The 15770-nt window shown below is 60.2% G+C and overlaps 2 protein-coding genes across 9 annotated transcripts; both read right to left on the bottom strand.

The window, feature by feature from the left end:
• Positions 1-306: 306 nt before the first annotated feature.
• APLNR (apelin receptor) lies at positions 307-1766 on the bottom strand. Its single transcript, XM_015863710.3, has one exon. It carries the CDS (start codon positions 1678-1680, stop codon positions 568-570), a length of 1113 nt encoding a protein of 370 aa, XP_015719196.2. The 5' UTR covers positions 1681-1766; the 3' UTR covers positions 307-567.
• A 2571-nt stretch (positions 1767-4337) lies between these two features.
• Positions 4338-15213, bottom strand: CNOT12 (CCR4-NOT transcription complex subunit 12). Of its 8 annotated transcripts, none has more exons than XM_015863665.3 (13): positions 15146-15213; positions 14319-14423; positions 13682-13813; positions 12932-13571; positions 12092-12167; positions 9958-11217; positions 7318-9506; positions 6442-6775; positions 6074-6206; positions 5843-5982; positions 5488-5654; positions 4813-4887; positions 4338-4677 (listed from the first exon to the last, which is right to left on the bottom strand). In XM_015863665.3, exons 3-12 carry the CDS (start codon positions 13764-13766, stop codon positions 4827-4829), a joined length of 5085 nt encoding a protein of 1694 aa, XP_015719151.2. In that variant the 5' UTR covers positions 13767-13813; positions 14319-14423; positions 15146-15213; the 3' UTR covers positions 4338-4677; positions 4813-4826. The 8 variants fall into 8 exon arrangements, with proteins under 8 accessions (XP_015719151.2, XP_085404433.1, XP_085404431.1 ...); XM_085548307.1 differs by having other exon boundaries at positions 11994-12164; XM_085548305.1 differs by having other exon boundaries at positions 12092-12164.
• Between the last annotated feature and the right edge of the window lie 557 nt (positions 15214-15770).

Here is a 15770-nt window from a genome sequence, read left to right as displayed (position 1 = left end):
GCAATGCCCGCTGGCTCTGTGGGCATCACAACCCTGAGGTGAGTCACCCAGGGTGTATCTGGCCTCAGATAAGGGTAAAAACCTGAAAAGGGGATTTGATAGGAGAGGACCTGATGCAATCAGGCACTCAGTGGGCTCCCACCCTGTGAGCAGGGCAATCTGGGGAGGTGGGGACTTCATCTGGTGTCTCTGAGGTGCACAGAAATTCTGCTGTGTGTGTACACACCCCCTAACCCTCCCCGGACCAGTACAGCCCCCACCCCTCTCCATCACCATCCCCCCCAGGAACCACACACACCCTACTCCTTTTTGTTTTTTGTAACCAAAATTCATTTATTTGTCAGAAATCCAACAGCTTGGCCGTGCCCCTGCCCAAACCCCCCAGGGGACAAGGGGAGCCCACCCAACCCATGCTTCAGTTTCCCCTCACACCTCCCACAAGCAGGGACAGGGCTTCCCAAAGCAAGCCAGGCTCTGGGGCACTGAGAGGAGGGGAGGGGGGGTCCCTATGTGTGCAGGGGCCGCCCCCAAGGAGACCAGCTCGGGGGGCTGCCAGGGAGTGGGGTTTCAGGAGCGGAAGAGCGTCTCCTGGGTGGCAGGGTCCAGCTTGCCCCCCATAGCCAGGGCCCCCTTGCCGCCAGGGGGGTGGCTGTGCCCCGAGGAGAAGCTGCCTGAGCGCTCGGTCCCGGGCCCAGGGGGTCGGCAGCAGAGCAGTGCAGCACAGGCACGGCGGAAATGGGGGTCGAAGAAGGCGTAGAGGAAGGGGTTGAGGCAGCTGTTGATGTAGGCGATGCCGGTGCAGTAGGGATGGAAGTTGTTGAGGAAGGCGTGCAGGCCACAGGACCAGGGCAGCACCTCCAGGTCCATCAGGACGTAGAGGGTCTTGACCAGGTGGAAGGGCAACCAGCAGCCACCGAACGCAGCCACCAGCACGGCGATGATGGTCAGCAGCCGCTTGCGCTTGCGGGGCCCCTCAGCCCGCTCACGGCGAAAGTGGGTGGCCACGGTGCGGGCGATGAAGAAGTAGCAGGTCAGCATGACAGCGAAGGGGGCCACGAAACCCAGCAGTGTGGAGGAGAGCCCCAGCCCCACCTCCCACGCAGCCTCAGTCCCCGGTGCCGCCAGGCCCCCGTAGTCCATGTAGCAGGTAACCTTGGTGTCCCCCCCCAGCGCAGCCGCCTGCCGCAGCACCAGGGCTGGCAGAGCCAGCAGGGCCGCCAGCACCCACAGTGCCACGGTGGCCAGCAGCCCGCTTACCCGCGAGCGCAGCTTGGCCGTGGCCAGCGGCCGCACGATGGCCAGGTAGCGGTCGAAACTGAGCCCTGTCAGGCAGAAGACGCTGGCATACATGTTGACGAAGACCAGGTAGCTGCTGACCTTGCAGGCGGCCGTGCCAAAGGGCCAGTGGTAGCCCAGCCAGGCGTAGGCGGCCCACAGCGGCAGCGTGACCACGAAGGTGAGGTCAGCCACTGCCAGGTTGGCGATGAAGGTGTCAGCTGAGCGCCGCCGCTCCCGCCCGCCCTTGAAGATGGTCCAGAGCACGAGGCCGTTGCCCGCTGTGCCCAGCAGGAAGACCAGCAGGTAGATGGTGGGCAACAGGGCCAGCGATAGGCCCCACTCCTCATACTCGCAATCGGTCTCATTGTCCCCTTCGGTGTAGGTGTACACAATCTCCTCCATGCCTCCAGCCGGGCTCGGTGCAGCTCAGCTCATCCCCAGGCTCACCGCCGACCTCCTCCAGCCCTCTGAGCCCAGCCCAGCTAATCCCACCGTGTTACCTCCCCTTCCTCCCCGCCCTCCGCCCCCCTCCTCCTCAGTAGGATGGACAGGATGGGGGAGCCCCGTGGGAAATTTCACAGCTCCCCCCCACAGCTCCCATCTGGCTCTCACCCAGGTGTCAACACATGAGCCCAACAGATAACCCCACCACACCCCCCCCCCACCCCCCACACACACACCAGGGCTCGGTGCTGCAGCTCCACAGCCAGGCGTGGGTCTGCCGCCCTGCAGAGACCTGGAAATTGGATTTCACATTTGGCATTTTGCACTGGGGCTGCAGCACCTGGGATGGCTGTATTTTGCATTTGTGACTTTGCACTTGGAACCTGGCACTTGATGCTTTGCACTCAGGTCTTGCATTTTGCATTTAAGGTCTGGCATTTTGCAGTCATGCGTGGCATGGAGGGGGCCCAAATTGCCAGAGCCACACGCTGAGCACAGCGTGCCTGGGAGCCCATTGTGCACTGACACCTTCCCATGAGCTAACAAAGCTGGAAAGTCACTTCCAAAGAAAGAACCACTGGGAGGGAGCAGGAGGAAGGCACTGCCAGGCTGCAAGACAGCACTGTCCCACTGAGGCTCCGCTCTCACGATTGCAGCTTTTGGTTGGGAAGCTGCTGAAGGGATGCCAAGGTCTGTGGCTGATAAGCCGCCAGCCTCTGCTGGGCTGAGAGAGGCAAAGGGCTGGAGCTTAGAGACTGTGCAACAGAGCCACGATGTGCCTTTCACCCTTAGAATGAATGAACAGAGCAATCCGTGCAGCCAAAAGCAGAGGCAGTCATTGGGCTGCTGAAACACGGGGCAGCCCAGAGGGATCTCTGAAATTAGGGAGGAAAGGACCAAAATCTGACTCAGCCCTGCAAGAACAAATGGAGCAAAATCAGGCTGGAGAGGGAGATAATGAATAATGAAATATTCCAATTACCTGGGACAGAGTCAGCTTCGGAAGCCAAAGTTAACCCTGTGAGGTAGGGAGGTTGCAGCACTGCTAAAGTCAGTGGTGCTTGGAGGAATTAGAGATAAAGATGTTAAAACTCAATGTGTAAGTGTGATGGCTGCTAATTCAGGTTAAAGTAATAAGGGTTTGGGTTTTTTTTTTAAGAAGAAGAGACAGAGCTGCTCAAAACCCAAAGGCAGATAAAGCTGTTAGTTAATTATAGTTAGTTAAAATTGAATAAAATAGGGAAACCTTAAAAAAATAAATGCTAATTAGACCCTTGGTATTGCCAGGAATTGCTACAAAGGGAGATGTTCCAGCGTGGGGAATGAGGATCACTATTAATAACAATCCCCGCTATTTTTGGCTCCCGTGGGTAGCAGGGAACAGGTAACCCTTTCCAGCCTGCTTGCGTGCCCCAAAAGCAGCTGGGGACAAGGGCGGGGGGTGGATGAAGCCCCTACTGCACTCTGCAAGACAGCAGGAATGCAGCACATGGAGGCGCAGGGGGTTGCAGCAGGCACTGGACACTATCAGAGATAAGAGGCTGAGATTCCTCTGTAGCTTCAGTGGGGGGTGAAGCATGTGGCAGCCCCACCACCCTGATAAGGCTCATCAGGAGATCTCAGATCAGCTAATGGCTCCGAGCATTCCCAGGTGCACCACACGCAACCAGAGCTGTCCCTCTCGCTATGGATGGGGCAATGTCCCCATGCAATGTCAGTCATGCTTGTCCCAAAGTCCCCTGAATGCATGGCCAAAAGGGGAGCACTCACAGTGCCCAAAATCCCTGTGCCAAGAAGGGCAGAGCTTATCCACCTCAACGTGGGATTTGGTGACTTCCTCTGAAGTCAGCTGGAGTTACTCATATCCTACCAAGGAAGAAACAACTCCTTGGTTCCATCTTTCCATCTGTCTCCCCCTCTTTCCGCTAGGCTCAGCTGAGAATAAACATCACAGGGCAGGGAAAGGGCTCAGGGCACAGTCAGGTATTGAAGGGATCTAGGGGAAGGACCGCAGAGGCAGCCAGCATTTGGTGGGCGATGCTTCCTGGATTGTGTCAGGAAGAAAGGAAAGAAATCCCAGCCCTATGGCAGAATGTGGGATTAACCAGCTCAGCTCTGAGGGTTGGGTGGAGTCTGACACAGGCTTTTGCCTGGGGTTGCTCAGCTTGCCAGGAAGGTTTGGGGCCAGGAGCTGTCCCCACTCCTCCTCAGAGTAACCACAACACCCAGCACCAGCTCCCACATTAGGGAGGTGGGCAGGGAAGGGGCAGAAGGGCCTTGGGGCACAGGTTGGAGACAGGGCGAGCACAGGAGGCAGGGACTGAGTGTGTTCACATCACCAGCAGGCACACAGTCCCCGTGTGCAGGAGCATTTTTGCACTCCCACTGCATTTCTGTTCTCCAGGCAGGCAGCAGGGATATGGGGACAGTGGGCAAGGTGAGGGTGGCACCAGGCATCCCACGAGCACAACTGCAAGCTACCTCTATTCCAGCTGCAGACAGAGGGCAGAGAGCTCCTCCTGGTGGCAGTCCCTACACCAGGTTCCCTCTATGTGCCATGGGGGCAGGGAGACTCTCGGAACCAAGGATCTTACAGAAGAACCAAGACCCCACCAAACCAACCAACAAAGTTTTATTGTCCTGTCAAGTGGCACCAAAATAATGACCTGCTGCTCTTTGTCTGGAGGGTGATAGGAGAGCAGGGGGAGGGCGGGGAAGGGTGAGGCCTTGCTGACCATCTCCAGGCCCCAGGGGACAGGAGGAAGAGCAGGGACACAAAGGAATAGAAACTTTAGGGAAATGGGAGTGGGGAGGAATGGGAGAGGGGAGGGAACCCTGCGAGCATCATACAAAGTGCATAGATGTGTGTGTGGGTCCTGCTAGAGGGAAGAGGGTGCTTGATCCTGGCAATGCCAGCCATCAGCCTCCTAGGGACATGTCGGCAGGAGAGCGAGCCTGAAAGAGACATAGGAAAGGAGAAGGTATGGTGAGGGCCAGGAAGGAAGCGCCAGCTCTGGGGGTGACCCAGAGGTGGAGGAACATCCCCTTGAGCCCTCATCCCAGCTGCATCATCACTCTGCTGGCACTCACCCCATGAGATCAGCTCACGATTTCTTCTTTTTCAGCTTCAGCGCTTGCAGCCAGTGAGGCGGGGAGGCGTCTGACCTGCGCAGATCCAAACACGTGCTGGCACCACAATGCCAAAGCCCCCAGAAATGCACCCACTGCCCCGAGGGCTTCTTCCAAAGCTCTGGGGCTCAGATCCAGATCAAGCTGAGACGGTCCTCCTAGGGACAGCTGCACTCCCCAAGGGACCATCCAGCCCAAAAGCGGGAAGGAAACGGCTGCAGCTGAGTCAGCTATGGCTTTAAGGGCTTCGGCCCAAGTACTGTTTAGGGTGGAGTAGCCCGGCTCTCCCAGGCAACAGGGCTTGAGAATGCTGGTCCCAGTAAGCCTCACTTCCAGCTCCCAGCTCCAGCCCCAAGGTCCGTCCCAGCCTCCGGCCAACTGCCAGCACCAGAAATACCAGCCTGGAACACATGGTTCCTCAGAGCCAGCAGCTGTAGGACTTGAGCACAGCCCCCAGTACTTCCAATCACCCCACTAATACTGCTTCGCTGCCCACAATGCCTCTGAGACCTCCATTTTACCCACTCCTTCGCAACCCACCCCAATGTCCCCAGCACGTCCATAGTCTCACACCAACACCTGACCTGGCACATCCACCCAGCATCGTCACAACTGTCCCTTGAGCCCAGCACTCACCCTGAAGACTTCTCAGGCTTAGGGGGCAGCACCAGGGGTTTCCCACTCAGGCCAGGGATCTTGCAGGATTTGGAGCGCTGTACATGGGGATCCTTTGTGGGAGTTGCCTTGCTGTCCATTGGTGATGCTCCTTCCTCGACAGAGCGGTTTCGACCCCTCAGCTTGGCCTGGGAAATGAAGTCACATGGGTACACAGTGCTCTCACCCCCTACCATCCTCACATCCTTCTACTGCATCCTCTCCCTCTTTCTCCATGCTGCCTGACTTGGACTGTCCTTCAGCCTGCCTGTTGCTGCCCACCCTTTAGAAATCATGTCCCTTTCATCTGCTTGCCTGGAGTTCCAGCAGGCCTTACCTTGAGGGCAGACGTGGTAAGGCCGGGGAAGAGTGGCACCTTGACACCCTTGCCCGATGGGGATGCTCGCACCCGCCGGCTCTTGGGTTCTTCTGCTGCCTCCTCATCAGAGGATGCTGCTGCACGGGCTGGACGGGGCTCTGTGGGGGAGAGCATCACTGTGAGACATCTTTAAGAGCACAACACCCCATCCCACTATCCTATTGTTTTCACTGTCCTTCAGGCTCTCACCTGTGGAGTCCTGGAAGATCCAACTGTCCCCTTCTGAAGTGGCCCCAAGGCGGAGAACAGGTGCTCGGTGCCTCCGTTTGCGGCCCAGGTTGGCCTTGCTGCGGTACATGGTACTGTCCAGAACCTCCGTGTCCTGCAAAGCCCAAGGGACAGCTCAGTGCCCAGCACAGAGGAGTTTCAGGGTCTCCACTCCATCCACTCCATCCACCCACTCATCCATTCCACTGCTTTCTATGGATCCCTTATGGTGACTGCCTTCCTACAGTATACAGTGGCCTTGCATCTGCAGCCTCTCTCTGCATCCCCCTGACCACCGGGCTCCCTCAGGGCTGTAGGAGGGAGTCAGAAGCTCCCTCTTCCCCACTCACCTCAAGAAAGGTGAAATCCTGACCAGAGAGGTCCAGAAGTCCCTCGGGCTGTGAGGCACTTGCAGAGAGCCTCTTTTCTTCCCAGCTCACTGGTCTCTTCCCATCTGGGTGGTCCGAAGGGGTCTCTTCGCTCACTGTTTCTAGAGTCTCACCAGCAGCCTCTGGTGGCAAAGGGGCAGCAGCCAGCTCAGGAAGGTCCTGTTGCTCCATGGGATCTGTTCTCGGCAGCGGGGCAGCCGATTCACCCCAGAGGGGCTCAGCAGCTGCAGGCTCAGCCACAGCATCATCACCCAGTGGTGGGCTGGAGTCTGAGAGATGGATGTTTTCAGGGCTCCTGGTAGGAAGACAAGAAGACACAGTTCTTCCAGCCCCAGCAAGCAAGCCCTTCCCCAGCCCCAAATCTCTCCCAATTTCCCTTTGTCAGCCTTCAGGGGAAACTAAGGCACAGGGAAGGCCAAACACTGTTCCTGTGAATGTGGGTGAGCCTGAGACAAAACCCAGGTGTCTGGGACTCTCCCCCTACTTTGGGATGTCAACTGCCAAAGGCCAAATGAGATGCACACCAACAGGTGGCACTTCTGGGAAGTTTCCCTTAAGACCAGCAGAGAATCACACCACAGCATGTGAACAAGGCTGAGGCCTTATCCAGGCCAGCAGGAGTTTTGCCTTTGTCCTCCTGGCATCCTTACATTCCAGCAGCTTCTGGAAATGTATCATTTTGGAAATCCCCAGCTCAAGTATGGCTGAAATTAGAGCGTGGGGTTCCCCAGATCTTGGTAAGATAAAGGCACGGGGCTCATTCTGCCAATTTCTCAGGAGGCCAAGGGAATGCTAGCACCTCCCAGACTCCATCTCCACCACCCAGACCCTCCTTACCTGTCTGCTGAACCGTCATCACCTCCCAGGCTCTGCTCCCCAGCACTGAAGTCCTGGCTCCTGGCGGCACAGCGGGCCCCAAAGGCACTGGCCCACTCTTGGCGCCTGGCCTCAGCCTCACGCAGCTCCTCACTCCAGCCAGCTTCCTCCAGGTCCTGGCTCCAGCCTGGTTCCTCCACCTTGGCCTGCTGGGGCTGGGCAGAGCTGCCCACAGCTGTCAGGCCCTCATCCCAGGCCATTTGGTTTGGTTCACCCTCATCAGCTTTACCAGTTACACCTGAGGTGCTGAAGGAGAGATCACTGTGCCAGTCTCCCAGGGGCTGCCGGGACTCTTGCGGGACCTCAGACCTCATTTTGTCTGCCCAGGACATCAGGCTGTCCGCTGACACTGCAGTGCTGGAGGAATCTGACACTCGCTCTGTCCCAATGATGCCAAACTGATTTTGGTGTTCAGCTCCTCCAAGGTGCAGCTCTTCAGCCCAGTCCTTGGTGCCACTCTCCGACTGGTCAGTGCTGCCCCAGCTGGATTCATGGCCTGGGCGACTGGGGGCACACAAGCCAGGCAAGTCTTTTCCGACACCAAAAGCATTAGCCAGTTCGGTCTGGCCAATGCTGCATTCACCAGCCCAGCTCAGCCTGCTAGAACTAAACTCTCCCTTTGTGGTGTTCACAGAGCCATAATCGCTGGCCCAGACTGACCTGCTGGGGCCGAACTCCCTGTCCTGGCTCTCCATGTTCTTGGTGATGTATTCATCATCCCAGGCTGGTTTGTTAGATTTGAGCTCCCTGTCCTGGGTCTCCGCATCTCTGGTGCTGTATTCACTGGCTTCAGCCGGTCTGCTGGGGCTGAACTCCCTGTCCTGGGTTTCCATATCCCTGGTGCTGTATTCATCAGTACACGCTGGTCTGCTGGGGCTGAACTCCCTGTCCTGGCTCTCCATGTCCCTGCTGCTGTACTCGCTGTGCCAGGTAGGTCTGCTGGTGCTAAACTCCCTGTCCTGGCTCTCCATGTCCCTGCTGCTGTACTCACTGTGCCAGGTGAGTCTGCTGGGATTGAGATCCCTGTCCTGGGTCTCTGTGTTGCTGGTTCTGTATTCATCAGTGCAGGCTGGTCTGCTGGGGCTGAACTCCCTGTCCTGGCTCTCCATGTCCCTGCTGCTGTACTCACTGTGCCAGGTAGGTCTGCTGGTGCTGAACTCCCCATCCTGGCTCTCCATATCACTGGTACTGTGTTCTTCAGCACAGGCTGGCCTGCTGGGGCTGAACTCCCTGTCCTGGATCTCCATGTCCCTGCTGCTGTATTCGCTGGCCTCAGCCGGTCTGCTGGGGCTGAACTCTCTGTCTTGGCTCTCCATGTCTTGGGTGCTGTATTCACCAGACCAGGCTGGTCTGCTGGGGCTGAATTCCCTGTCCTGGCTGTCCATGTCTCTGGTACTGTATTTGCTGTCCCAGGCTGATCTGCTGGAGCAGAACTCCTTGTCCGGGGTCCCAGCGTCCCCAGTGCTGGATCTGCCAGCCCAGCCTAGAGTAAAATCCTTGTCCTTGGTCTCAGCATCCCTGCTACTGTATTTACTGGCCCAGTCACTAGGGGTGACCTCCCTGTCCTTGATGTCTGCATCACCGGTGCCATACTCACTAGACCACACAGGTGAAGCATCCTCACCATGGGCCTCCAGATCCCCAGAGCCATACTTGCCAGCCCAGCCAGGCTGTCTGGAGCTCAGCTCTTTGTCCTGCTGCTGGCCATGTCCCACACTGTAGGGACTGCCCCATTCAGCCTTCCCGGAGCTGACCTCCTCTCTGCTGCCTGCACTGTCCAAGCCATACCCAGTACCCCATGTGGGTTTGCTGAAGTCTTGATCCTGCAGGCAGCTTTCCCCCGCACCGTGAGATTTGGACCAGTCACTGCTGCCAAGCCTCGTATCACCCATCAGTTCTGTCCCTTTGTAATTGCTGCTCCAGTCCCTCTCAGCAGCACCAAAGGCTCTATCCTGCTGGTTCATATCACTGATGCCACAACTGTTGTTCCTGCTTGAGTTGGTCCTGAACTTTTGATCCTGCTCCATCTCACCAGGCCAGTCCCCCTGTCTGGCCACAGCCTTATGGCTCCAGTCAAAAGCACCAGCCTGATGAGATCTCCCAATACCGAATTCACTGCACAGGTCCTTCCGTGACCAGCCAAGCAGACCCTGGAGAGTCAAACAGAGGAGAAAGAGTTAGAGAAACACTGCAGAGGATAATCTGAAAAGGGTTGGGGGATATCCAACAAAACTCCAAAGGAAGGCCAGGTCCCAACTGCTCATCCCCCCCAGCTTCACGAGCTACCTGTACTTACAGCCACCGTGCCTGCCCAGGGCCTTTCCCACCCTGCAGCACTTTGAGCCCTCCCCAGCTCATCCCGCAGCTCCAGGTTGGCCAGCAGCCTCCGGAGGATGGCCATGGTCCCTGACTCGCCAGCCATGGTTCTCCAGTGCACACGCGGCTCCCAGCCCCACCCCAGATCTCCCCGCAGGCACCGCATGCTCCTGCACAGCCTCCACCCAACTCGTCAGACAGCTCTGCTGCACCAAAAGGAGCGCAACCGCACCGCTGCACGCAACCCGTTAACCCTTGGTGCCGCGGAGCCACGCGCTCCCTCACCTCCTGTTCCTCAGCCTTCAGAGGGTCACGTCCTGATGCACGGGCCCTGGGTGATGCCAGCAGCTCTGTCAGCCAGCGTGGGTCAGCGTGGGCATCGGGGCCCTTTGAGGAGCCTTCATCCTGGCCTGGCCCTCCAAGGCCCTGCAGGCTTGCAGGAGGCTCATCTGCTGGCTCCCAGGTGTCAGCTTCAGTGGGGGCTGGATCTGGTGGGGTAGCCTTGACAGGGGGCTCAGGTTCAGCTGGGTCCAAGATGGGCTCCACTATGTGGAGCTCGGTGCTGTCCAGCTCTGCCTCTTCTTCCTCCTCCTCTTCCGAGCTCTCAGATTCTTGCTGAGCCACAGGACCCCCTGGGCACGGAGCCCCCTCAGCTCCCCAGCTGCCTGTCACTGCAAAGCCAGGCCCATCTGCGTCCCCGCTGTCCCCATGGGATCCAGTAGCTGCACCCTCCCTGTCCGACTCATCTTCTTCAGACAGCCCAGAGTCAGCTGCCTCCTGGATGGGGGATCTGGGTGGGGATGGCAGCCCCCTTGCCCCCCGTGTGGGGAATGTCCATTCAAAGGACTGGGAAAGGCTCCAGCTGGACTCGCTGCTCAGCAAGTGCTCTGCTGGCTGGTCCCCGGGCTGGGGCAGGGCACCCAGTGAGCCCCCAAGCAACCCCATGCCCTGCCCTTCACTGGGAGGGGGCCGCAGCACCCCCTCTGATGAGCGCCGCAGCCCCGAGTCTCTGTTAGAGGGAGGAGGGCTGAAATCAGGACCTTCAGGAGTCCGAGAGGACACGGGGGAGTCATCAGGACCCCCAGGGGAGCCAGGAGGGCGAGAAGCTCTAGCAGGGAGCTCAGGGGGCGGGCTCGGGGAAGGCGATGGCTGGGTGGCAGACTCAGGAGAGCCAGGGGGGCAGGTGGCTCTTGGGGACAGCTGGGGTGCGCCCAGTGTGGAGGGGCTGGCAGGAGTGGGAGATCCCTCACTGGGGGTGTGTGGGGAGCCCGGGGAGCGGGAGGCACCAAGCCAGGGCTCAGCCACAGATGAGGGAGCACCTGGAGCCTGGATGGAAGTGGCCAAGAGCTCCTCAGTTGGAGGCTGAGCTGGAGATCTGGGGGATTCAAGAGCCATGGTCGGGGAGCCAGGGGCCAGCAGTTCTGGAGGGGCATCAGGGGAACCGGGGGCTGCAGCAGAAGGCTCAGCAGGCTGGAAAGGAGCTCCTGGGGGTGGGCAAGCAGGGGATCTTGGGGAGCCAGGGGGTCCCAGCTGGAGAGAGGAGAGCTGCAGGAAGAACAGGGAGGGGAGTCAAGTCACTCAAGGGGAACCTCCCAGGCATCACCCAGCCACAGCTTTCAGGTCCTCTCTGCCAGCACAGCTCCAACATACAGTGACAGTCATAGTCCCTAGCCCGATCTCCCCTAAACCCCATGGGCAAGAGTTGCCCACACATCCTGCCAGCACCAGAGCTGCTTCCTGTGTGACTCAGCCTTGGCAGCTCCCAGAAGCTCCCATTCCAGCTGCATGCCCTTCAGGACAGGGCCAAGCAGTGCCCAGAGCCCTGCTCCTTGCTTCAGCAGCCCTGCTGGTGCCCACCAACCATCAACGTGCAGAGACAGACATGGAGAGGAAGAACTGAAGCAAGAAGAAATAAAAATACAACCACCCCAATCGTCCCCGTGTGGGCCTGGGCACCCTCAAGACACTCCAGCATCACCCAGATAAGGGTGGGCCAAGCCTGACTAGAACTGTTAAGGGTTAATGCTCCACAGCAGTCCTGCCACCTTTGGTGTCTCTGTCATCACTCCAGTGCATGGGGAGGGGGCACGGCAGGGAAGCGGAATGGGCCCGCCTACCACATACCTGCCCGGTCACCAAATCTCAGCTGGTGACTCACAGCTTCTCCCTGTCCCCACCTTGGCACCAGGACTGAAACTCACTTCTTGTTCCAAGAGCCCAGCCCAGCACCTGGGCACCCTGTGAGGGAGCTGCGGCTGCAGTGGAGTCACCTGCCTTCCCCAGAGCAGTTGGCACCCAAAGGAGAAAGGAGAGACACGCACCCCGCAGAGAGGGAGCCCCGGAGGAGACAGGAGAGCCCCGAAGGAGAGAGCCCAGGAGTGGAGTGGCCGCGACGCAGGAGGGTGCGGCGAGAACTCACGTCAGGGGGAGATGGTGGCCTCCAGAGTCCACAGGGGTCCCCGGCACAGCTCGCGCCAGCTGGGGAGGAGATGCTGCTGGAGAAAAACAGGTAGGGGGGTAAATATGGCGTGCAACCCATTTTTCCTCCCACAAGCACACACCTCCCAACCCCAAACCATCCGGCTCTGGCCACAGAAGGATGTGGACGAGGACCACAACCAACCCTTAACTCTCTGTAAGGGGCACTGGAAACATGCCCTGAATTATCAGGGTAGGTTAGGATTGCAAAGGCAATTCAGCTACAACCCCTTTTCTGGAAAGTTTTTCATCCTTTGGAGTGCAAGTTTCTCACACTCTGGTTTAAAATAGCCCCTGCCCTGCTCCCAGAGGTGCCCGGCTTTAGGGAGCACAGCCAAGTGCTGGCTTCCAACCAGCCCCTCCTGCAGCCAGGAGTCCCACAGATCTGAGGCCTCTCTGCTCTAGCATGAACTAGCAGGAAAAAAAATAGAGTGGAGAAAAGGGGGAACATTTCCCAGGGGTAGTAACCCCCCGTTATTCCCTGCTTGGGCAGCGGAGTGCTGTCTGGCAAGGTTCCAGTCCCAGATGGCTGCAAGCGTGGAGGCAGTTCCTCAGCTGGGCCGGCCCATTCTTGTGGTTTTAATAAACCACCAGAGTTGTCGCGGGTGACCAAGCCTTCCCACGAAGGCGGCTCAAGGCACTGTTGGTTAGGAGGAACAACAGCCTTGTACTGGCGACCAGACCTCAGGTCCCTTCCAGCTCCATTTAGTTCCATCTCTAACTGCCCACCGATGCTTTCCCCATGGTTCCCTGTCCCTGGGACCGATCCTCTACCCCTCACCTCATCTCAACCATCGGGCATCTGTCACCCCCTGTCCCCAGCTCTCCCTCAGCCTGCTGGAGCAGCTGGCGGGCTTCACCAGGGGAGTCTCCATCTGCCTCCCCACTAGGGCGTCTCCGGAAGGCGGTGAAGATCTTGGAGCCAAAGCGAGAAGAAGAATCGGAGCAAAAGGGAGAGATGCGGGCCCGGTCAGGGCTTCCCTCCTTGCTGTCCATTTTGGCCAGAATCTCCTCCACGGTGGTGCCTGGAAATCGCTCCAGCTTGGTTGCCACAGGCACTGGTGTCACCTTAAAGGGAGCTGGACCTTTGCGGGAAGGTGTCGATGGGGCCGGGGGCACCTCATCACTGGGGGTTGAACACGAGTCCTCAGGAGTGAAAACTGGTGGGGATGGGAGCCCCTTCCCGTTGAGGGTCTCAGGTGACTTGATGGTGAAAGAGGGGCGTCTGAGGGCCACCCCAGAGCCACCCCCACTGTATGGTTGGGGTCCTGCCAGGCGGTTTATCTTCTCTGCGGAGGGCAGCTCAGGACGAGAATGCCGTGGTGCTGGTGGGGGGTGAGGCAGGCAGGGTTTGGCAGGCACGGCTGGCTTGGGCAGCACACGGGGCTTGGGCCGGACAGGAGGCTTGGGGCGAGGACTGCCTGTGGGAGAAAGACGAGGAGAAACATGGGGAGTTGGAGAACACAACAACCCCTGCAGACATCTCACTCTGGGTTAAAAACACATATAAGCCATTCGGGGAGATTCTCACCTTTCTCAGAGCTGCCAGCCGCCAGTCCGGTCCCCCCGGAGGCACAGGGCAGCGGGGGGTGCAGGGACTGGGGCTGGGAGGCCATGGTGAAGCCGGAGCTAATGCTCAGCAGACTCAGCGTGCAGTCAGCCCCTGCAGAAGAGAGAGGGGAGAAACATCACGGAAGGACCTTAGTCCACGCCGTCCACTGGGGCCTGCTGCCCCATTCACCCTTGTGCCCCCGGTCCCTGCTGTACCTGCAGCATGTTGCATTGTGCTGCTGGCTTCCCACTCTCTTATACCAGTGCAGCACACCGTGCCAACCCACTATCTCACCGCCAAGCCTCCGTTTGGCCGTACCACCCTTTGTACACTGCCCCAACCCGCCGGCAGCACCCAACCATAGAGCACACCGTGCCGGTCCCTTGCACACCTCAGTAAATATGTGCACCCCAGCCCTGTTCACCTGGGCTGCCTTCTGTGTGCGGTGCCAGCCCCTCGTCCACCCGCACCGACCCCCCATCCTACACCTGGGGCAGCCCCCCCCACCCGCTGCCCGTTCCCTCACGGAAGTGCTCCGCACACCACGTCAGCCCATACCGCTCCCACGTCCCGATCCCCAGCCCCGTCGGGCCCTATAGGGTCGCCCCCCCCTCACCTGCCCCTCGGTCGCCTCATGGCCGGGTCTGGGGCTGGAGGGGAGCGGGCCGCGATGCCCAGGCCCGGTTTGGCGTGGCCGCACGGCTCCCGTGACTCACTGGCGCTGCGGGGACAGGAAAAACTCGCTCGTGCCTCCTCCTCCTCGCGGCCCTGCCCTGCCCTGCCTTCCCCTCGCCTCCTCCCCGCTCCCTCCTTCCCACTCGCGATGCGGGGTCCCCCCTTTCCCCCCCCCTCTCCCCTCGGGCCCCTTCTCTCTCCGGGCTCCCCCCACCCCGGCCGAACGGAACCGGAGGGGGCACATCTGGAAGCCATCGTCCCCCCCCACCCGCCCCTCCTCCCCCCGCCGAGGCTGTTTCCCAACCCCTTGGCAGCCCCGGGATGCTGACGAGGCCCCGCTCGGTGACGAGGCGAAGGGAAGCGGGGCGGGGGGGGGGAGGTGTGGAACGGGGCTGGAAGGGGGAAGGGAGACAGGGATGCCCCCTCCCCCCTCCCCCCTCCCATCCTCCGGGGCCTGCCCGCGTTGTCACGGTAACGCAGCCCCCGCTCGAGTGGCCGGGCGGGCCCGGGAGCGCCGCCATGGAAACGGAGCCCCCCGCTCCATCGGCGAGGAGGGGCCGCACGAAGGGCCGGGCGGCCCGTTGTGCCCTTCGCAGCCCGAGCCTCGGCCCCGGCGGGCACGATGGGCTCGGCTGCCTCAAGGACCCCGACCCCATCGCCACCCTCGTGCTCAGATAACCCCACCCAGCTGCCCGCCGCCCCTCCCCCGTTCCGGTACCGTACCCGCGCCGCGCTCCCGCCGTGACCCCTCGCCCTACCCGCGCTCACCCGCCGCCGCCGCCGCCGCTGCATATTCATGAGCGATGGCCTCGCCCCCTCCCCACCCACCGCGCCCCCACACGGGCCGCGCCCACCCCACGTGGCCGAGCGGAGAGAGCGGAGAACTAGAGCGGCGCCGCGTGGCACCTCCAGCGGCCATAGAGCACGGGCTGTGCGGGGCCTGAGTGCGAGAGGGCGATAGAGGGGAAACCCGGGGTGCGGCGGCTCCATAAACCGGCTGTGACCTACAGAGGGGGCGGCCAGGCTGAGCCCCGTCTCCCCGAGCCCGTTCCCCTGCAGCCTTTGACTCGCAGCCAGGCCGCCATGCCGGGGTCAAGCAGGAACGCTGATGAAATGACTATCACCACCACCACCCCCAGGCACGGTGCGGCCCTCCAGGGCACAGAGAACATCCGCACGGCATCGGGATCGACCGCCGGCCCTCCATTAGGAGGCTGATGGAGACTAACAGGATTAGGGAGGCCGCAGGAAGGGGCTCCGGCTGCTAATGGATGGGCTGTGAGTGAGCTCAGCCCCTGGCTGCGGTTCAAGGAGGCCGAGGCGATGCCGGGAGAAAGGCGATGTTAGAAGGAAGGCATCCCAGCACCGTGTGCCCCTGGGGAAGGGGAGCCCG

Source organism: Coturnix japonica, chromosome 5 (assembly GCF_054131305.1).
Source record: "Coturnix japonica strain WE chromosome 5, WE-NBRP24, whole genome shotgun sequence".
Taxonomy (NCBI): Eukaryota; Metazoa; Chordata; class Aves; order Galliformes; family Phasianidae; genus Coturnix; species Coturnix japonica.
Note: the sequence above shows the minus strand (reverse complement) of the source record. Positions and strands in the feature narration are given on the sequence as shown.